The 23,317-nt window shown below is 41.6% G+C and overlaps 1 protein-coding gene across 9 annotated transcripts in view; it reads left to right on the forward strand.

Annotated features, from left to right (window-relative positions):
• Positions 1-22,185, forward strand: part of SLC45A1 (solute carrier family 45 member 1) — a 77,505-nt gene extending 55,320 nt beyond the window's left edge. For 6 of the 9 annotated variants that reach the window (XM_075120979.1, XM_048824980.2, XM_048824979.2 and 3 more), the window contains 7 exons: positions 2,381-2,473; positions 4,067-4,291; positions 5,446-6,185; positions 8,047-8,200; positions 9,794-9,970; positions 13,181-13,386; positions 21,780-22,185. In XM_075120979.1, the coding sequence (XP_074977080.1) occupies positions 2,381-2,473; positions 4,067-4,291; positions 5,446-6,185; positions 8,047-8,200; positions 9,794-9,970; positions 13,181-13,386; positions 21,780-22,046 (1,862 nt within the window). In that variant the 3' untranslated portion in view covers positions 22,047-22,185. The remainder of the gene's footprint in view (positions 1-2,380; positions 2,474-4,066; positions 4,292-5,445; positions 6,186-8,046; positions 8,201-9,793; positions 9,971-13,180; positions 13,387-21,779) is intronic. The other 3 variants (XM_048824983.2, XM_048824984.2, XM_048824982.2) reach the window with 3 other exon arrangements.
• The last annotated feature ends 1,132 nt before the right edge of the window (positions 22,186-23,317 follow it).

Raw genomic sequence — 23,317 nt, forward strand, 5'->3', positions numbered from 1 at the left:
TGGGCCTGTCAGCAAGCTGGGTGGAAAGATGGGGGAGGGATAGCTCAGTGGTTTGAGCATTGGCCTGCTAAACCCAGGGTTGTGAGTTCAATCCTTGAGGGGGCCATTTAGGGATCTGGGGCAAAAATGGGGGATTGGTCCTGCTTTGAGCAGGGGGTTGGACTAGATTGACCTCCTGAGGTCCTTCCAACCCTGATATTCTATGGGGGATAGCTTTGAGTTAAACAAGGCATCACAGGGATGGAGTAAATCTACTTCTCAGTCCAGAGTTTTGCTTTCTGTTGGGGTTGTGGCATATTCCTCTGCACAGACATGGGGTGGAAGGTGTATCCTTCTATACAGGAAGAGCAGCAGAAGGTATTATTCCACAACTTGGGTAACATCCTTCTGTCTCTTTGTATTTTTAAAACTGATTTCAGAAGAAGAGAAGGAATAATTCCTTTCCTCAGTCACTGAATCCCTACCTGGCCCAGTATAATCCAGGCAGCATTCAGATTTACACATTGACTTACTGCTACAGCCCAGGCTAACCTCATAAGGAAGTTCTGGTTTAAGGCAGTGAAGTTGTTCATACAGAACAGAGCACCTTACAGGATAAAATAATTGCCCATTCATTTTACACTTTTTGTCAAACTCCACTGTTATTTTGAAGTGGATTGGATTGCATTGGGTCAGGCTGGTACCAGCTGAACATTACATAATGTACTATAGTTCCCAGCTTCCACTCCAGGAAATTCAAAGAAGTAAATAGTGCAAAAGCCTAAGGCCCAGATTTTTAAAGGTATTTAGGTCTTGCCGCACTCAGCATTGCAACACTTAACTGATAAGTGGGAGTGTGCTAATAAAGTTTGCGGATGATACAAAGCTGGGAGGTATTGCCAATTTAGAGAAGGACCAGGATATCATACAGGAGGATCTGGATGACCTTGTAAACTGGAGTAATAGTAATAGGATGAAATTTAATAGTGAGAAGTGTAAGGTTATGCATTTAGGGATTAATAACAATAATTTTAATTATAAGCTGGGGACGCATCCATTAGAAGTAATGGAGGAGGAGAAGGACCTTGGAGTATTGGTTGATCATAGGATGACTATGAGCCGCCAATGTGATATGGCTGTGAAAAAAGCTAATGCGGTCTTGGGATGCATCAGGAGAGGTATTTCCAGTAGGGATAAGGAGGTTTTAGTACCATTATACAAGGCACTGGTGAGACCTCACCTGGAATACTGTGTGCAGTTCTGGTCTCCCATGTTTAAGAAGGATGAATTCAAACTGGGACAGATACAGAGAAGGGCTACTAAGATGATCCGAGGAATGGAAAACTTGTCTTATGAAAGGAGACTCAAGGAGCTTGGCTTCTTTAGCCTAACTAAAAGAAGGTTGAGGGGAGATATGATTGCTCTCTATAAATATATCAGAGGGATAAATACTGGAGAGGGAGAGGAATTATTTAAGCTCAGTACCAATGTGGACACAAGAACAAATGGCTATAAACTGGCCACCAGGAAGTTTAGACTTGAAATTAGACGAAGGTTTCTAACCATCAGAGGAGTAAAGTTTTGGAATAGCCTTCCAAGGGAAGCAGTGGGGGCAAAAGATCTATCTGGCTTTAAGATTAAACTTGATAAGTTTATGGAGGAGATGGTATGATGGGATAACATGATTTTGGTAATTAATTGATCTTTAAATAGTCATGGTAAATAGGCCTAATGGCCTGTGATGGGATGTTAGATGGGGTGGGATCTGAGTTACCCAGGAAAGAATTTTCTGTAGTATCTGGCTGGTGAATCTTGCCCATATGCTCAGGGTTTAGCTGATCGCCATATTTGGGGTCGGGAAGGAATTTTCCTCCAGGGCAGATAGGAAGAGGCCCTGGAGGTTTTTCATCTTCCTCTGTAGCATGGGGCATGGGTCACTTCCTGGAGGATTCTCTGCTCCTTGAAGTCTTTAAACCACGATTTGAGGACTTCAATAGCTCAGACATAGGTGAGGTTTTTCACAGAAGTGCGTGAGATTCTGTGGCAGGAGGTCAGACCAGATGATCATAATGGTCCCTTCTGACCTTAGTATCTATGAATCTATAAGGAGCCTAAATCTCATTTTCAAAGTTGTGTAGGCACTTAGGAGCCAAAATTTCAAGTGCCTATGTCCCTTTTGAAAGTAAGATTTAGGTTTCTAAATGTATTAGGCATAGCAACACCAAGCACAACAATGCCTAATACCGTTTAAAATCTGGGCATAGATGACTGCTGTTGATCGAGAAGGTCACATTCTGCCTTAATGATGCATTTCCTGCCTTCTAAACTTCCCATGATGAAGTCTTGGTGAAACAGGATGGTAATAGAAATGTCCCTTACTTGTGAGTCATTTTTGTTTCAGGATTCCTGCTGCAGCCTTTTCTGGGGGCCTGGAGTGACAGATGCACATCAAGATTTGGCAGGAGGCGACCCTTCATTCTGGTCCTGGCAATAGGTGTGTTTTTTTAAATATAAAAGAAAAATAACTTTAAATCTCAAAAAATGTTAGTCAGTGAAAAACCTCTCCTTCCCTTCCACTTCCCTCCAACTGCACCCCCCCCACCCCCCGGGGCAGTGTTCTTGGTGACAGGCCCCCTCTTCTCCCCAACCCTCACTGGTGCTCTGACCTGAAAAGCCCCATTCCCCTTCCCCTCAGCTGTGCAGGGCTGTGAGTGCCACAGCTGGTGAAAAAAGCATAGGACTGGGCTTCAAGATCTTGACTTCTAATTCCAGCCCTGACACTTGCCATGTTGCTTTGGTAGAATCTCTAGCCTTTGCTACACCAGTTTCCTTTTCTGCATAAGAGAGGTGCTGTGAGCTTTAGCTGGTTAGTGTTTGAAAATGAGGTGTGTGCAGTGCTGTTTGTGTTGAATTTTACACTTAAAAAGCTGAGGTCAGCAAGTGGGATTGTTTCCTCAAAAGCAGAAGGAATTTCTAATTGGTCAGAGAAATACATAGACTATTGCCCATATGTCCTTTCCCAGAGTGAAAGCTCCCACTTGAGGGGGCCTGAGAGGTTCCCTGCTCCAGGGGAGAGTTATGGGGCTCTCTAGAGTTTGCTGGGGCTGGCAGATCCAGAGAGGCAGGAGCCTTCTAGTTTGCCTCTGGCTGGGTCTCCTTACTGTTGTGCAGTAGAAGGCAGGAAGGGGAAGCAAAGGCATTTAGTGCTTCAAACAGCATTCCCTCCTGTATCTGTAGCATTTGCAGTGGATGGTACTGCTGAGTGTGGACAGTCCCCTACTATTCCCCACACCCTACCATGAAACTCCTTCTATGTGGAGCTCCCGTAGAGGGGCATCTATAGGGTTCCAGGAGGATGGAACAGTGCTACATCTAAACTTTGAGCTGTGTGTGATTCCCAACTCATGTTTGTATACTCGCACCAGTTCTCATTGAGTTAACACAAGTCTAAATAGTAGTGTAGCCATGGTAGCATGGGCAACAGCAGCAGAAGCATGGCTTAGCTGTACTAAGTACCAACCTGCGGGAAAATGGTGGGTAAGTACTCAGTACAACTAAACCATGCTGTCACTGCCTGTGCTATTGTGGTTACATTATGATTTATAATTGCAATAGCTTGATGAGAGCTAGTGTGAGTATATGTATGTTAGCTGGGAATTATACCCCTAGCTTCTAGTGTTGACATTAGCCTCAGATGGCACTCTCCCACTGCCTCCTGTGTGGGCAACTAGAGATGTATGTATGGAAGCGTCCTGTCTGCTCAATTATCTGGAGAGATCTAGTCCTATGTGAAGGCCTGTCAGCAGAAAGGAAACTCTACAAACAAACAAACTATGGAAATTGCTCATTAAATTTTGAGATTGGATCTAAGAAGAGCAAATAATTCAGTTAGTTTGGACATTGTTGGGAACAGAGATCCAAAATCTTTCCATAAACCACACAGAACCCCCAGTCTGTGGTGATCTGACTGTGAATGATGCTACCTGCTGTACTGAGTTTGGTGTAGAATAACAATCGGAGAGCAAGGAAGGATGGGCCTTCATAATTTTTTCCTCCCGGTTGATCTAATTTGATTCCTTGTTCCTAGGAGCATTACTGGGGCTCTCACTTATGCTGAATGGAAGGGACATTGGCAGTGCGTTGGCTGACACTGTGAATAACCATAAGTGGGGGATCATTCTCACAATCTGTGGGGTTGTCCTAATGGACTTTAGTGCAGATTCGGCAGACAATCCCAGTCATGCCTATATGATGGATGTGTGTAGCCCAGTGGATCAAGACAGGGGGCTTAACATCCATGCTTTGTTAGCAGGTATGCACTTTTATTTACTCTTGCATGGTATATAGCCATTTAGCTATGAGCAGACAAGTTCCAATATAGAATAGCATGGCACAAATGTTTGTATATACCATAGGTCTTTGAACTGTAATGATACATACAGCTTTGGGTTGGGGAACTGTCTCTTTTCCTCTACTATAAGTATAACTCAATAGGTAACTTCAGTAATTTAAAAAATAAACAGTGTATAAATTATAGTAAGTTTGTGATATTTTGCCCTTTATCAGTTTGCGTTTTATTGTCAAAGAGTTTAACAAATGTAAAAATAGAAATAAACCAAATTCTTGACAGCTCTTCATGAGACCCCCCTCAAACAGATGTGGTAGCAATAATATTTACAGAGAGGAGATGATCATACTGTATTCAGGAGAAAAGACCATTTGTATTGGCTTTATTGGAGGAGGCAAATCCTGCTGGTTGCCCTAAAACTGCTGATCTTTATTTTCATTGTTAGCTATCAAATTCTGCAGTTTAGTTTTCCTCTTTCACCAGATTTATAAAACATACTTCTGCATTGCTCTGTGTGTGTGATGAAAGAAAGGACATTCGCCTAAGGCTGTCACCACATGAATGGAGCTTGTATAATGTATATATTTTATATAGTGTTTGTTTTAAACAGTGTTGCCACTTCAAATGTGTAGCCAGCCCATTATTCAGTAAATTGAGCTAACCTGACTCTGAATACATACAGAGAAGAGCTTCCTATTGAGTATGAAGGATCAATTTTAACTTCACTTTTCAGAGCAGAAATGCACTTTAATCCTAGAGCTATGCCATGAGGCAGGTAAGCATCACTATTGTCATTTTACAGGTGGGAACTCTGACACTTACAAAGATTAAGTGACTTGTCCTAAAATGAGCTGGCAAATGTGGGAGTAGAGCTGGCTTCAGATTCTTTACATCAATTACTTGTGCAGCATCAACCCCCTTCCCCTCTCTATCTCATCATTAATGTGTTTTTGGTGCAGGCTATTGTATTGTATTTAAGAGATATAAATCCTTAAAGTGATTAGCTAGGAATTGGGAATCTAGCTCAGAACTCATGATTCAAATGGTGCTGTGCTTCATTGCCTTTTTTCTTTAGGAATTGGCTAGGGAAGGTAATCTTAATCTATTTTCCCCAACAGGTCTTGGAGGCGGCTTTGGTTATGTTGTTGGAGGAATAAATTGGGATAAAACCAGTTTTGGAAGAGCTGTGGGAGGGCAGCTCCGTGTCATCTATGTCTTCACAGCAATAATATTGACTATCACTACTGTCTTGACTCTAATTAGCATTCCAGAAAGACCGCTGCAGTCTTTTAGCAAGAAGAAAAAAGTGATGAAGAGTCCAAGTCTTCCTCTTCCTCCTTCTCCACCTCTTTTGTTTGAGGAAGGTGTAAATGAAAACCTCAGTTCTCGTAACGCACATGATTTATATGCAAGTTTTACAAGTCCAATTTCCCCTCTCAGCCCACTCACACCTAAATATGGCAGTTTTAACAGCAGAGACAACTCCTTGACAGGAATTAATGAATTTGCATCATCATTTGGGACCTCAAATATTGACAGCGTGCTCATAGACTGCTTCACAGGAGGGTATGATGGCTATTTAGCAATCCCAGCTAGCTTGCCCAGACAGGCAATCAGTGTCAGCTTTCCCAGGGTGCCAGAGGGCTTTTACTGTCAAGAAAATGGAATCCTGGACCAAGGGGAGAATTCTGTAAATCCAGGGACAGATGGAGATGCATTAAGGGTGGGTTCACTGGATGCAATAAAGCCACGATCAGTAGGGATTCTGAAAAGGCCTCAGACCTTGGCCATTCCAGATGTTGTAACAGGATATTGTCCAGAAAGTAGCAGGAGAAGAAATGTAACCTTCAGCCAACAGGTAAGGGGAGAAAATATCTCCAGAAACAATGTCATGACCATGTAATCTGAACATTCATTTAGTCTCTTTAGATAGTTTTACCTTTTATTTTAAAATGCTTAAATATATACTTTTATCATAATGACTGACTTTTTGTCTATACACACTTGTGATTAAGGGCTCTTTGTAACAGCTTGTTTATGAAAGCTATGGTAGGAATACAATATATGAACTCATAATATGAGTCTATTAATAAGAGAGATTTAGGGAACAAAAATTAGTAAGAGATTGCGGGAAATTATTTATGATTCGGACTCTCCGCCAGGGAATAATGTGGGCCTTTTCCCACCCCTCAGACAATATAACACAAGGTGCAGAGGCAAATTATGTGCATCAGCATTTCTGAGGTTAATAATGTTAGACACAAAAAGAAAAGGAGTACTAGGGGCACCTTATAGACTAACCAATTTATTTGAGCATAAGCTTTCATGAGCTACAAATTGTTTCACAGCCCATGAAATGATAACCAAAGTAATGGTGGGTGTGGGGAGGTGTTTTGCTGTGAGCATCTCCTCATGAAGATTACTGCCCATGTTTTCATCAGGGAAAGTGAGATTTTCCAGCTCTTGGGAAAAGGCTGTGGGGCTTGTCCCCAAACCTAGTGGTTTCCTGGGAATCTGCAGGAGGTCAGGGACCTCTGTGTGCTGGTACATAACGGGAACAGAAATGAGGCACCTGTCCTGTTATGTATGTTTCTTTTGCTATCTTTTGACCCAGTTATACATTTTGTGTTTTGAAACATGCTTAACGGATATTTTTTGCCATCATATTACTGTTTTCAGGCTTGTGAATGAGCTTATTTTGTATAGGGAATGCATTCAGCAGCCCTTTGTACACATGAGCCAACTTCAGCCAATGATAACCTGATGTTAACAGGTGTAACACTCATGTAAATCTTTTGCCAAAATTCAGGAGTGACATAAATGGCGGTGTAAATTACATGCTAGGTGTAAGTTGGTCTTAAAAGGTGCAGGTGGGAATAGGAAGTACTTTAACATACACCAACTAGATCAGTGATTGGCAGCCTTTCAGAAGTGGTGTGCCAAGTCTTTATTTATTCACTCTAATGTAAGGTTTTGCATGCCAGTAATACATTGTAATGTTTTTAGAAGGCCTCTTTCTATAAGTCTTTAATATATAACTAAACTATTGTTGTATGTAAAGTAAATAAGATTTTAAAAATATTTAAGAAGCTTCATTTAAAATTAAATTAAAATGCAGAGCCCCCCGGACCGGTGGCTAGGACCCGGGCAGTGTGAGTGCCACTGAAAATCAGCTCGCATGCCATAGGTTGCCTACCCCTGAACTAGACATTCAGTAGCTGTGCAAAATGAGTGTAATTTACCACTATGAGTAAAATCCTGGTTTCCCTGATTTCAGTGGGGCCAGGATTTCATCCCATGTGTGTGGGGAATAGCAGGAAAAACAACTAACGTGAGTGTGTAAATTAAAGGAGGTCCTTTTGTCTGCACCACCCCTACTATTCCTGCAGCCAAATGCAGCCCTGTTCTGAGGACAGCTCCTATTGACTTCAATGGGATTCATGTCCACTTACGCCAGTACTAAATTTGGTTCCCAAAGAAATCCAGAAGAGTGTAAGATACTTGTTTCGAATCCACTGAAAGCCAAAACCGTATACAGAATACTACTTTGCATTTTATGATTAACTTATTTACTCCATTGCTTGCATCCCCACTGAATCTAGACTCATCTTTATTCTCAATGTTTACTTTTTATGGCAACACTGTCAGTGACCACAAAGAAATATAATATTACACAGCTTTGTTTTTATGTTTTCTGATTTGGAGTTCTTATGGTGCAGGTTGCTAATATTTTGCTGAATGGTATGAAGTATGAGAGTGAGTTGAATGGATCAGGTGAGATGTCTGAGCAATCACTTTCCATGAAACTTCTTTGTTCAACCATCTGCCACATGCCCAAGACTCTGCGTAACCTCTGCATCAACCACTTCCTAGGTAAACCTGCACAATGTCATGTTTTCACCATGAAAGTAATCATATTTTCCTTCAGAAGAAAATGGTTTAAGAATCAGTTTAGATTAATATTTTAAAGTGTTTGATCTATTGTGGTTGTCCCTTGCTGAGGACTACTGACTAACTGAGTCCTAATTTTCTCCATGAAGGTGACTGATAGTATTCCAAACTCCAGAAAGTCTCTTATGGTTCTTCTATAACTAGATTATTTTCTACCAGAAATGAATACATATTTATTTTTAGTAAAAAAATAATTCCTTGTTTATATCGGCACTAAGGAAATCTACCTCTGATTAGGTTGAGTATATATACTAGGACACAAGAAACTGAACTAGGAGCAGAAATTATAAATTGAAAATTTTATCATTAAAATTTTACAAATCAGCCTCCTTTGACATTGTCCTCTGGTATTGGACTTCTTATTGAATGAGTGTTTATTTGCTCAGAGGCCTCTAAGGGCATTTCTAGATGAAACTCACTGCTCAGTAAACTGGGGTGTAAATCTTCAGAGCTCCAGTGTGCCATCCACTAACTGTCCGTTCCAAAGGGAACTCTTCATGTGGACCCTGCACATAGACTCTTAGTGTGCAGTATGCTGGAGCTCTGTAGATTTATCCCGCAGTTTGCCACACAATGTGTGTTCATTTAGACATGCTGTAAGGGTAATGATGGGTGATATTCTCTTTTATTTGTGCCAGGGACACTCCCATGTGAGGCAACACAGGGTTCAACTCTCTTTCTACTCATGTTCCATGCGTACATGAGGCTCCGTAAGAAAGATTGTAAGAGACATGGGCTGTGGAGTTTTCAGTATTCTGATGGCAGCCAGCTCTACACCACCATCACTTTCCATCTGTTAATACAGTGGCCAAGTGACTGTAGAAGGCTCGATAGGTCAGGCTCAGTCGAGAGAAGACTGAGTTAATATTAATAAGTTGGCAGAAAGAATCAGATGAACTGTTGCATCAGCATCCTTGAGTGAGGGAGCACAGCCACCATTTGCAACATACATTCGCTGCTATGGAATTGTATTGAACTAGAGGATGCTGCTGGAGTCCCAGGTAGTCGCCATAACTAAAAGCACTTTTCCCATCTGATTTTGGAAAGATCATGGAGTCATCTCTCTCAGACCTTGCTACACTAATACATGCCTTTGTCATCTCAAGATTAGACCACTATGATGTGCTCTATGTGAAAGCTAGATCTTGAATCCATTTAGAAACTGAAGCTAGTTCAGAATTCTGTAACCCATTTGTAGTTTCTCTTGCTCTGATCAGTGCTCTGACCAGTGCAGTCTGCCTTTGGGGATTCCAGGTGGTGTTCAAAGGGTAGGTTTTAACCTTTAAAATGCTAACTGACTTTGATACAGATTACAGTGTAGTATATAAAGAGAGAGGTCTCAGGTAACTCCCATGATGATGATAAGGGCAAGCTGTGGAGTGTATTATAGAATGTTACACAGTTTGTTTACTGCTGGGACTTCTAAAATATGCAAGAGTACCCAGAGCTTGGAGTGGGAGCTTAAAGATGCCATTCAAATTTAAATAAATAAATATTGCTTCTGGCTTCTTCTAGGTTGGCTCTCGTTTGAGGGAATGTTGCTGTTCTACACAGACTTCATGGGAGAAGTGGTGTTTCAAGGCAATCCTAAAGCCCCTCACAACTCTGATGAATATCAAAAATACAATGCTGGGGTCACCATGGGGTGTTGGGGAATGTGTATCTATGCATTCAGTGCTGCACTCTATTCAGGTATTAAGCAGAGCTTTCTCCCATAATGCTGAGAGGAGAACGAACTGCCTCTGAAAAGCTGCTTCTGCAGTATAGAATGTTGTTTTAGGCTTGGCATTTATATTGCAGATTAGAGTGCTACTTGATGGTTTTTCTGCCCTAAAATCTTTTTTTTTTTATTAGCAGTTCTTGTCTGTCTGTTTGTTAATACTGGTTAGCATTGACAGCACAGACACCCAACAGTCTCGTCACAATAAAACAAATTGCCATTGTATAGCACTGTTCATAAAGTAATCCACAGCTTCACAAAACTCTTGTGAGGTAGGTGAACTGAGGTATGGGGGAATTGCACACTTCATAGCTTGTGTAAGCCGGATATTTTGCATGCACCAAGGGTTCCTTGCATCCCTCAATTTTCCCACATAGCTCCCTGCCATCCCACCTGCCTCTATTGCAGGGGCTTCCTGTAACTCCCCTGCAACTGCTAAGGATTCTGTATGCCCTGCATTCACACACCCTATGCACACACAAACCCCATGCACAGGGAGCATGCATCCCTCCACCCATATGCACAGGGACACAGTCCTACTTGCAAAGTGGGAAATGTGGCTATGAAATTACTGTAATGTGCGTGCACAACTGACTACTCTGAGTACAGTTTTTCAGTTATCAATGGTTTTCTGCCAAACTGGGAGGACATTAATAGTGGGGCTCCACAGAGGTCTGTCCTGAGTCTGGTTCTATTCACTATTTTCATTAATGACTTAGATAATGAAGTGGAGAATATGCTTATAAAATCTGCAGGTGACATCAAGCTGGGAGGGGTTGCAAACAATTTGGAGGACAAGATTATAATTCAAAATGACCATGACAAATTTGGGAACTGGTCTGAAATCAACAAGATGAAATTCATTAAAACAAGTGGAACCTACTGCACTTAGGAAAGAAATGTCAAATGCACAAATATAAAATTGGGAATAACTGTCTAGGCAGCAGTGCTGCAGAAAAGGAACTGGGAGTTATAGTGGGTCACAAGTTTAATATGAGCCAACTGTGTGGTGCAGTTGTGAAACAGGCTAATATAATTCCGGGGTGCATTAACAGGAGTACTTTGTGTAGGACTGAGGGGGAAACCTAATAATAGTCTTCAAATATGTAAAGAGGATGGTGGTAAATTGTTCTCAATGTCCATTGGAGGTAGAACAAGAAATGTAATCAGTTAAATCTGCAGTAAGGGAGATTTAGGGTAGATATTAGTAAAACCTTTTTAACTATAAAGGATAGTTAAGTACTGGAATAAGTTACTAAGGAAGGTGTGGAATCCCTATCATTAGAGGTTTTTAAGGACATGTTAGACAAACACCTCTCAGAGATGGTGTATGATTGCTTGGTTCTGCCTCAGCATAGGGGGGTAAACTAGATGACCTCTTGCGGTCCCTTCCAGCCCTACATTTACATGATTCAATGTATTGGTAGGATAGACAGAGATGAGTCAGGACTACTGTTATGCTGGAAGACATTAATGGGTACTATCAACGAGTTGTTTGAGCTAAAACAATTGCAGAGGGGTTTAAAATTATGGCTGTACTAAAGAGTTGGTAAGGCTTCATGGGGCCCCCCCATTTCCCACCTTTCAGCTTCCTGATTTTCCAAAAATCCAATAGTATTCTGGCCCTTGATACCTTGAATGTTTACTGAAATTTTGAAATTGAATAGTTGTAGCATTCAAAGGTTATTGTGTTACAGACAGAGGCAAATAGAAATGGTATCAAGTTGAGTGTAACGTCTTTGCAAGCTCAGGCAACCATTGTGCAATTCCTTCACTCACCACTGACAGGCAGCCTCTTCTGGGTAGAATTCTGTTTTTTTGGCAAATAGTAACACTGCACAAGTTATGCATATTGCAAGCATTCGGACTCACCCAGCAGCACCTCCTACTGGTCATCCTTGGGAAATAGCTCAATTTCCAGCCCAGAGCACCCTCTGCAGGCCAGTGATCTACCTTACCACTGGCCCCCATGTCCAGTGCCCTTGCCTTGGGTGCTGCCCCCTGGCAGTACCCCCACTCCCTAGGAACCCTCACCCACTATCCCCACATCACCTCAGTCATGGCTACTGCCAGTTACCATCAAGCCCCCACACCCTGGGGCAGACTGCAGTGTAAAAGCCAATCACCACAGGCAACAAGGGATTTGGACTGGCTGCCCTTACCCACCCTCAGACTGCCCCTTTGCAACCCCAATACCTATAAGGGCCTGGGACCAGGCCCTGCAGCCTGGGGAGTTGCTGGTCTAGGGCTTCCCAGCCCTGCCTTACTCTAGGTCCCCAGGTGAGTTCCCCTGCAACCAGGCCTGCCTATCTATCTCTCTCTAGCCAGAGAGAGACTGCCTGAGTTTCTGGCTCCCAGCCTTTGTAAGGGCCAGCTGGGCCCTGATTGGGGCATGGCCCAGCTGCGGCTATTTCCCCTATCAGCCCAGCTTCTAGCCCACAGCCCTCTCAAAGGGCTGGCTTTTCAGTCCTTCAGGGCAAGAGCGGGTAGCCACCCCGCTACACATACACACTGAGAAGAAAACATACAGTACCCCTAAGATATATTCATTTTTTTCCACATGACAACTTATTTTGTTCTAGAAGTAGCAGTCCTTCAAGAAATGTGCAGTTGGCGGAATCTGGCCCTTATTTATCAATCATTTCTCCACTAAAGATCTTACATTTCATTCATAGTCCTGTTAAAGTTGTATCCATAAACCATAGATTAATAATAGACAGGGTTCAGAAAACATGGGGATGTACACCTAAAAAGCCTTAATGTGGGTAAAGGAAGGATAGACAGGCCATTCTTCATAATTACCTTCTTAACATGCTCTGTGTGAAAGATCTTATTCTGCATGACCTGAAAAGCTGACAGTACCAGAAGCTGATCACTCCAACCTTATACAGTATCACATATGCTAACTTTACAAGTATTTGCATTAAAGTATACTTCAAAACAATTGGCAAAAGTAAAAATTATGACATCAGATTAAGAAAAAGAAATATAATATCTCACAAATTCCCTTTATTGTTTGTGGAAAGTTATTTCCCATAATTAAATAAACCAATAATTCTAATGCTTTGAGAAGGTTAAAGACCAGGGCAACTAGGATGTAGTCACAGCAGAAAGTTAAAAAAATACACAGAATCTGTTTATATGTTTCTGTGCAATTTATTCTCTTAAATTCTATTTTACAGCTGCACTAGAAAAGCTGGAAGAATACTTCAGTATTCGCACCCTGTATTTCATAGCATACCTTGCTTTTGGACTTGGTACAGGCCTGGCTACACTCTCCAGAAATATCTATGTGGTTTTATCTTTATGCATAACTTATGGTATTTTGTTTTCAACGCTCTGCACACTCCCTTATTCTCTGTTGTGTGATTACTACCAGAGTAAAAAGGTAAGTTTCCCACTACTACATGTTTTTAAACCATAAAGTGCAGAAGTTTCTACACTACCCACAGCTAAGACAAACTTCTGCCAAGACAGATCATGTTCAACTAGAATTTTTTGCTCCTTTTCTTTTTCTGCTGCACATACAATCAGCTAGAATTAACTTGTTTAAAAATCTCTTTCTACTATGTGGCCAGCCACGGGTAGAAAGGGAACTGAATCTTCTTCATCTCTATTGATTTTCCTTTGCCCTCCTCCCCTTCCCAGCCTCTCTAATGCTTACTTCTTTTTCCTTGTCCCTTGCCCTCCGCTGCATATTGCTGAGAAGCTGAATATTTATTTTAAGTTATTTTTTCATAGCTCAGTCTGTGCTGGCCAGGACACTATTAATGGTCCTATACTCATGTTTGGCAGAATCTGATCAGGAAGCATAAGAAAATAAGAATAGCTATAGTGGGTCAGACCAATGGTCCATCCAGCCCAGTATCCTGTCTTCCGACAGTGGCCGATGCCAGATGCTGCAGAAGGAATGAACAGAACATGGCAATCACTGAGTGATCCATCCTCTGTTGTCCAGTCCCAGTTTCTAGCAGTCAGAGAATTTGGGACACCCAGAGCATGGGGTTGCATCCATGACCATCTTGGCTAGCAACCACTGATGGACCTATCCTCCATGAACTTATCTAATGCTTTGTTTAACCCAGTTATACTTTTGGCCTTCAGAACATTGCTTAGCACTGAGTTCCACAGGTTATTGATTTGTTGTGTGAAGTACTTCCTTATGTTTGTTTTAAACCTGCTGCCTATTAATTTCATTGGGTAACCCTAGTTCTTGTGTTATGTGAAGGGATAAATAACATTTCCTTATTCATTTTCTCCTCACCACTTATGATTTTACAGACCTCTATCATATCCCTGCCTAGTTGTCTCTTTTCCATGCTGAACAGTCCCAGACTTTTTAATCTCTCCTCTTCTGGAAGCTGTTCTATACCCTTAATAATTTCGGTTGCCCTTCTCAGTACTTTTTCCAGTTCTAATACATCTTTTTTGGGATGGGGCAACCAGAACTGCACACAGTATTCAAGGTGTGGACGTACCATGGATTTATATAGTGGCATTAAGATATTTTCTGTCTTATTATTTATCCCTTTCCTAATGGTTCCTAATAGTGTTAGCTTTTTTGACTGCCACTGCACATTCAGCAGATGTTTTCAGAGAACTATCCATGATGACATCAAGATCTCTCTCAAGCGGTAACAGTTAGTTTAGATTCCATCATTTTGTATGTATAGTTGGGATTATTTTTCTAATATGCATTCATTACTTATCAACATTGAATTTCCAAAGCCACACTGAGCACAGGGGGATGGATGAGCTAGAAATACCACAAGCAGTCAAGACTGAGCGAGAACTAAAGGTGGGATCAAAGAAGGTACATATGCACCTAATCCTGTTTTTAGGTGCCTGAGTCCCCTTTTTAGGCACAGTTGTGATTCACAACCTCCTACTCAGCTGCCGCCTAACTTTGTAGTACCTAAACTTGCTTGTTGCATAAGTTTTGGCAGTAAGAGTTCCATAGGTGCCTGTGTTTCTGCTACTGAGCATGCACATTGCGGCATCACTCTTGGTGTCCAGGTGCATGTCTCCTGCCTATGCTCTGGAATGATTCACACACTGAAGAAGATGGGTATTAGAGTGCGTAAGTCATGTGTGGGGCCCAATCTGGTAGGCAGTCTCTTAGCACACCTACTGGATCAGGCCCCACATGTGAGTTCACACAAAACAGCTGGGGGGAGGAGAGGAGGACAACCTCCATTCTAACTTTTAGCCTAGTGGTTAGGGTATTTATGCAGGATGTGGAAGACCCACCCTTCAAATCCCCCTCTGTCTGATGAGAAGAGATTTGAACAATGTGCTATAGGATATTCTGACATGGGGCTCCCTCAGTATCTCCTTTTGAAGTTGGCCCACTTTAATTAAATGATTGAATAATTAAATATTAATTAGACTGAGAAAGAGTTAGAATGACTCTATAGCTTAGTGGTTAGGACTGTGGCAACTCCCTGTTCAAGTCCATTCTCCCCTTCAGGTAGAATCATAGAAGTATAGGACTGGAAAGGACCTTGAGAAGTAATCTAGTCTAGTCTTCTGCACTCATTGCAGGACTACATAATAATTAGACCATTTCTGACAGGTGTTTGTCTAACCTGCTCTTAAAAACCTACAATGATGGAGATTCCACAACTTCCCTAAGGAATTTATTTCAGTGCTTAACTACCCTAACAATTAGGAATTTTTTCCTAATGTCCTACCTAAACCTCCCTTGCTGTAATTTAAGCCCATTACTTCTTACCCTATCCTCAAAGGTTAACAAGAACAATTTTCCCCTCTCCTCCTTGTAACAACCTTTTATGTACTTGAAAACTGTTATCATGTCCCCTCTCTCAGTCTTCTCTTCTCCAGACTAAACAAACCCATTTTTTTCAATCTTCCCTCATAGGTCATGTTTTCTAGACCTTTAATCCTTCTTGTTGCTCTTCTCTGGACTTTCCCCAATTTATCCACATCTTTCCTGTAATGTGGCACCCAGAACTGGACACAATACTCCAGTTGAGGCCTTATTAGCATGGAGTAGAGTGGAAGAATTACTTCTCATGTCTTGCTTACAACACACCTGCTAATACATCATAGAATGATGTTCACTGTTTTTGCAAGTGTTACACTGTTGACTCATATTTACCTTACGAGCTACTGTGACACCCCAGATCTCTTTCTGCAGTACTCCTTCCTGGGCAGTCATTTCCCATTTTGTATGTGTGCAACTGATTGTTCTTTCCTAAATGGAGTACTTTGCATTTGTCCTCATTGAATTTCATCCTGTGTATTTCAGATAATTTCTCCTGTTTGTCCAGATCATTTTAAATTTGAATCCTATCCTCCAAAATCCAAAGCACATCCTGGGTTAGTACCTTAACTGATCAGCTAAAGGTTATAAGGAAGTGCCTTCTTGGGCTGTTTTGTGTGAACTCGCATGCAGGTTTAAATTAAATTTATCCTGGCAAAAGTAGGTGTGCTGACAGGCCAACTATTGGATTGGGCCCCCGCATTCAATCTAGACAGCTGAATGCCTATCTTCCCCTGATTAATTAATCACAAACAGAGATAGGTGCCTTCCTACAGACCAGACTTAGGCACCAAACATCAAGAGTGGTTCAGGGCTTGGCATGCATCCTTCTCATAGACATCTCCCATTGGCTAGCTTAGGTGGCTCCCTGCCTAGCAGGGCTAGCTTTGTTGATTGCTTCTATGTCTCTCCTCATTCGTTGTGTAGGAGTCTGGGTGCCCAACTCAGGCTTTGTGGACCACAGTGATGTTCCTGTGACTTTCTAGGTGCCTAAAAGTTAGGAGCATCACAACACCTAAATCCCTTTTGTGGATCTGGGCTAAGGAATCTCTAAAAATGTTTTAGGACACCCCAGCACTATACAGCAAAAGGGAAATACCATGTCTCAACAGAATACTGTTCATGCAGGTGATATACACTGGCTGAATGGCAACCCTAAATCTCAGGCAAACTTCATTACTGCTGGAGCACTTACTACAGCTGTCAACAAGGTTGCCTAAGCATTTCCATCATAAATCACTTTTCAGTTACTCATACTTCTCAGATTTGCATGATTAAGGGTGAATTTTTCCAAGTCTAATTTCTGCCCAAGGATAAACTTGTTCTATTGTCTGCACAAAAGCAGTTCATTTTTGAGAATGGGGGGGACCTATTATTTTAAAAAAATCTAAAATATGTAAGTTTTATATGAACAGTTTTAGCAATGTCTGGAGGCAAAATAGGAAATTTGGTAGGTAAGAGCTGTGAGGAAGGAGAAGTGTCTTACAGTATCCTTGTGAAAATCCATTTGCCTTGTCACCAAGTTGTGAAGGTTTGAAAATAGTAGCTTGTACATGCCTGATAGCTTTTGAACTATGGCTGAAATTTTAACGTTGACGTTTGCTGACTTTTGAGTGCTTAACTGTATAACCCTAACATTATTGTGATGCTATACAATATTCTACATGAATTATATTTGCCCAATTGTGACCCTTGCCGCATACTCATACAGGGGATAGACAATGTAAGGAGTCCCGGCTCCTCACATAACAGGGAGGAAAGCAGTTTCTACAGGGCTGCTACTTTCTCTTTTCCCCTACACATGTGATGGGCCAGGACAGGGAGTAAAGAGAACCTTGGATATGAAATGTCCTCCAATACGCTTGCCAAGTGAACTGATGTGCCAGGAAAGTAATCTGTACTATCTGTAGTGCTAGCACAGATTATTTCCTCCCCTAGAACAAGGGGATACCCAAATTATGATTCTCTGAGTCACAATCAGTTTCCTGGCTTCAGCATTTCCAACCCCAAACATTTAAAACAAAAATCATAAGATTGGCTTTAAAATCATGTTTTTTTAAAAAATAATTAATTTGTGATGAGTTCTATTTGCCTTCTGGGTTTTTAGACTCTAGGATACACTAGGATCACATTTTCAAGATATTCTCCACAACCATGAGGGCTAGAAACTTCCTTTATCTATATACAAAAGCTCAGATTCTCACATATTAATATCACTCCAGGAGCTTGGGAAACACTTTTTGTCACAAGACTCCCAGTAAAATTGTGAGAGTTGGCAAGATTGTTGTGTGCTTCTGTGGCAGACAACAATGCATTGCCTCTTCCGCAGGGCTTGTGGCAAAGCCACAAATTGGCCCTAAATTATTAGACCCTGGTTGCACAAAGGATTGTATGCAGGCATACAGGATCGCAAAGCACTAAAGTAATGGAGCTCCATAGGTGTAACTCTTTGCAGGATCAGGCCTTATTTACTAGTATTGACATATCTTGGAACCACTTGCACACTCAATAAACAGACCTACCCAATTAAAGCTCACACAAATCCTTGTGTCAAATACTCTCAAACAGATGGAATTTAATCTCAGTAAACTTTCTCCTGCATTAATTTTACAAGTGACATTAACTGAACAGCACACGCCTGTATTCACCTCTTTGGATACAAATATTTTTCCAAAATTCTTAGCATGTAAATAAAGATGCAAACATGACGTAGAAAAAGATGTAAAAATTTAAGGAAAGGGGGGAAATCGGCATCTTGCATTAACTCAAGCAGAATGTAGTATTAAATAAGGACATTAGACAGTTTCACAATTTAAATTATTTTACGCAAAAATAGCTATTTTGTTTTTTTAGAATCCCACTGTTAAATTCTTTTGTTTCCCCATTTACGCTTAAACGATAACTGAGTAAAACATGGGTCACTATATACAATGGGAACTGAGACGTCACAAAACCTGTGTTTATTGGCATCATCTGCTAGGGCAATTGTCAAATTCAGATTCCGGGGTAACTGGAATTAAATTAGCTTTTTATACATTGTAAATTGTAAATCTTGTTTCTTTTTTATATATTCCTATTATTATTACATTAAGTATTTCAAACCTTGTTAATATTGACCAGAGACCTATCAGAAAATTCATAGCTTTCCTAAGCATCTGTAGAGCAAAAATGACATGATTATGGTAGCTTCTTTGTGAGTACAGGGTTCTGCATAACATCAGTGAAAACAGACCAGTCTTATTAATTTAATTCTACTGCTTGTTAGAAAAGATAGGAATGGTAGCAGAGACACTGGAGCTGTTGATTTGCAGGTTCAGGAAGATAGCAAATGCATCAGTTTACATGTGGAAGTTGTTTTCTCCACTGCAAGAGTTAAAAGCTAGTTTTATTAAATGAAGGCTTAAAATCTGCAAAAAATGGATGGCTGTAGCTCCCTCACACTGGTGAGTGGATTTCTGCTTGTTACTGGTGAATGGATTTCAAGTAACGAGTATTAACATTATCAGTCACTGTTCTAGTTAATGGGCTAGAAGTGTCTGTTGGAATAGTTGTGTATTTATCCTTCTCTTGTTTAGCTAGTAAGTGTTTGGCTGTACATATTGGGCCAAATCTTACTCCTATTGGTATCAGTGGGACTTTTATAAAATGATTTCTGTGGTAGCAGGATCAACCTCACATTCAGAATTTCCAATGGAAGATTTATCACATTAAGAATTCTATTCTCCAATTGATGTTGACCAGAAAGAAACAACTTTTAGGAGCATTAATGGTATATACTTGTATTAAGGGGAGAAAAGATTCCCTAGCAGACAAATTCAGGAAATATTGGAGTTTCAAAAGGTAGAGAAGATCATTTGCCTTTCTGCTGAGCTGTTTCCTTTATGCACAACTGCTTTTTCCTATGGCGTTGCCTTGGTAGTCCAGCATTAAGGGAATAGTCCAGAGAAGAGATTAGTTTGCTAATTAGGGCTGTCAATTAATCACAGTTAACTCATGCGATTAACTCAAAAAATTAATTGTGATTAATCACACTGTAAAACAATAGAATAACAATTGAAATTTATTGGATGAAATATTTTGGATGTTTTTCAATTATTGTTTTTCAATTGGATGTTTTCAATTATAACGCAGCATACAAAGTGTACAGTGCACACTTTATATTATTTTTATTACCAATATTTGCACTGTAAAAGTAACAGAAATAGTATTTTTCAATTCACCTCATACAAGTACTGTAGTGCAATCCCTTTATCATGAAAGTGCAACTTACAAATGTAGGGTGTTTTGTTACATAACTGCACTCAAAAACAAAACAACGTAAAACTTTAGAGCCTACATGTCCACTCAGTCCTACTTCTTGTTCAGCCAAATGCTAAGAGAAACAAGTTTGTTTACATTTACAGGAGATAATGCTGCCCACTTCTTAATTACAACTTCACCTGAAAGTGAGAACAGGTGTTCGCATGTCACTGTTGTAGCTGGCATCGCAAGATATTTACATGCCAGATGCGCTAAAGATTCATATGCCTCTTCATGCTTCGGCCATCGTTCCAGAGGATGTATTTCCATGATGATGATGCTTGTTAAAAAAATAATGCATTAATTAAATTTGTGACTGAACTCCTTGGGGGGAGAATTGTATGTCTCCTGCTCTGTTTTACCCACATTCTGCCATATATTTCAAGTTATAGCAGTCTCAGATGATGACCCAGCACATGTTGTTTGTTTTAAGAACACTTTCACTGCAAATTTGACAAAATGCAAACAAGATACCAATGTGAAAGTTCTAAAGATAGCTACAGCACTCAACCCAAGATTTAAGAATCTGAAGTGCCTTCCAAAATTTGAGAGGGATGAAGTGTAGAGCATGCTTTCAGAAGTCTTAAAAGAGCAACACTCTGATGCAGAAACTACAGAACCCAAACCACCAAAAAAGAAAATGAACCTTCTGCCGGTGGTATCTGACTCAGATGATGTAAATGAACATGCATCGGTGCACACTGCTTTGGATCATTATCGAGCAGAACCCGTCATCAGCACGAACACATATCCTCTGGGAATGGTGGTTGAAGCATGAAGGGACATATGAATCTTTAGCGCATCTGGCATGTAAATATATTGTGATGCCGGCTACAACATTGCCATGCAAATGCCTGTTCTCTTTTTCAGGTGACATTGTAAACAAGAAGCAGGCAGCATTATCTTCTGCAAATATAAACAAATTTGTTTGTCTGAGCAATTGGCTGAACAAGAAGTAGGACTGAGTGGACTTGTAGGTTTTAAAGTTTTACATTGTTTTATTTTTGAATGCAGGGATTTTTTTACATAATTCTACGTTTGTAAGTTCAACTTTCATGATAAAGAGATTGCACTGTGTAAGGTGAATTGAAAAATACTGTCTTGTTTTTTACAGTGCAAATATTTATAATAAAAATAAATATAAACTAGAACTGTACGCTTTATATTCTGTGTTGTAATTGAAATATATTGGAAAATGTAGAAAACATCAAAATATTTAAGTAAATGGTATTCTATTATTAACAGCTCATCGCGATTAATTTTTTTAATCGCTTGACAGCCCTAGTGCTAACCCTCAAACCAGTGGTTTTCAACTTCTGGTCCTTGGACCCGTGAGGGTCTGCAGATCCTAAGATTTCCAAAGGGGTCCACACCTCTATTGGAAAAAAATTAGGGGTCCTCAGATGAAAAAAGGTTGAAAACCACTGCTACAAACCACTACTACATTCTCAACAATACTGGTGTAAATTCAGCAACTACTGGGGACAGTAATTCCTTACGCTGCTAGGTTTGGGAAATCAATGTGTCCTCCTCTATTAAATGTAGTGAATGCTGCATATGGATGTTAATTATTGAAAGTCTCATCTTGCAGGTTTGCATTTGGCATATTGTTTTACCATGTTAACAATTTGCATATTTTGCTCTGGTTTGCTAAACTACTCTCTAGTTCTCATATGATTTTCTTTCCCTTTGAACAGTTCACAGGATCGACTATCGATGGTACCAAGAGGGGGATGGGCGTGGATATCTCTCTTCTGAGCTGCCAGTATTTCCTAGCTCAGCTTCTTGTTTCTATAGTGATGGGACCCATAACTTCCATGGTGGGCAGCGCTAACGGGGTGATGTATTTTGCCAGCCTCGTGTCTTTCATTGGCTGCTTGTTTTCCTCTCTGTGTGTCATATATGAGATTCCAGCCAACGAGGAGATGGCTGAGGAGCAGCAGCCGTTGGTGCTGAGCGTGTGAAGGGGCCCCAGCTCCGCAGTGCGGGATCTCTGGTGCGGCTCCATCAGCCGCCGGAGAGGGGCTGGCGTCTGCCGGGGAAGAAGAGGCACCAATCCGTACGAGGCCCGCTGGACGCTGCAATAAAAGCGACTCAAACAAACTGTACTTGTGCCTCCTTATTACTCCGGACGGCAAGTGCTGCGTGCCCCGCGGGAAGGCTGCCCCGATTGCCCCTGGGGCGCTGCGCACAGCTGGCGGGGCCACACCAGCCAAACACACGCCCTGCAGCGGCCGGTATGGGCGGAGGAGGGGCAGCGGGGCGCGCCTGTCCCGGAGACCGCCCGGTGCTGGGGCAGGGGGGATCCACCCCCTCCTGTTGGTCGTGTCTGACCCGACGTCACGTCGGTCGGATCTTCCCCAAAGGGTTCTTGGAGGAGGGGTCACGGCCTTAGCGCCATAGGCCCCGCCCCCGAAAGGCCAATGGCCTTGGTTATTGCTAGGACAACCGGCCCCGCCAGCCACTGATTAGCACCTCCTATTGGGCCGCCGTCCGGATTACTCACTGGTAGCCAATGGACTCCGAGAGTGTTGTGATATCATCTCTGATTGGCTACTGAGATGGCGTGCCCTCCCTCAAAGGGGGCGGGGCTCCGGCTTTGACTTGACCATAGTGTTCCGTGTATCCCGCCGCCCTCCCATTGTCCTGGTCGGTAGCGGCTGCTCGCCCTGAGTCCGTATCCGGGTTCTCTTGCAGCACTTCGCAGGCGCCGCTGTAGAGTGAGTCTGTGGGAGCCCGGAGAGCGGGGGTGCTGCTGGCCGGGCTGAGCTCCCGAGTCTGTGCCCGGCCCGAGCCGCCGCTGGGTCCCTCAGCCTGAGCCTGCCATGGGAGTGTGGCAACCTGGACCGGGGGGTGTCTTAAGAATTCATGCCTAGTAATGAACAAAGGATCTTTGGCACTCCAAGTATATGGAGGATCGCAACAGAAAACCTATTGTCTTTTAATGACAGGTTTCAGAGTAACAGCCGTGTTAGTCTGTATTCGCAAAAAGAAAAGGAGGACTTGTGGCACCTTAGAGACTAACCAATTTATTTGAGCATGAGCTTTCGTGAGCTCATGCTCAAATTGGTTAGTCTCTAAGGTGCCACAAGTACTCCTTTTCTTTTTATTGTCTTTTAAGATAATAAAATCGTTTGCACTGAAAAACATGTTGAGTTACCTGGAAGTTTTTCAGCTGGTTTGTGACGTGCTCCACAACCAAGCCAGCGTTTGAGTCTCTCAGTGTTCAAGCCAA

Source organism: Caretta caretta, chromosome 18 (assembly GCF_965140235.1).
Source record: "Caretta caretta isolate rCarCar2 chromosome 18, rCarCar1.hap1, whole genome shotgun sequence".
Classification (NCBI taxonomy): domain Eukaryota; kingdom Metazoa; phylum Chordata; order Testudines; family Cheloniidae; genus Caretta; species Caretta caretta.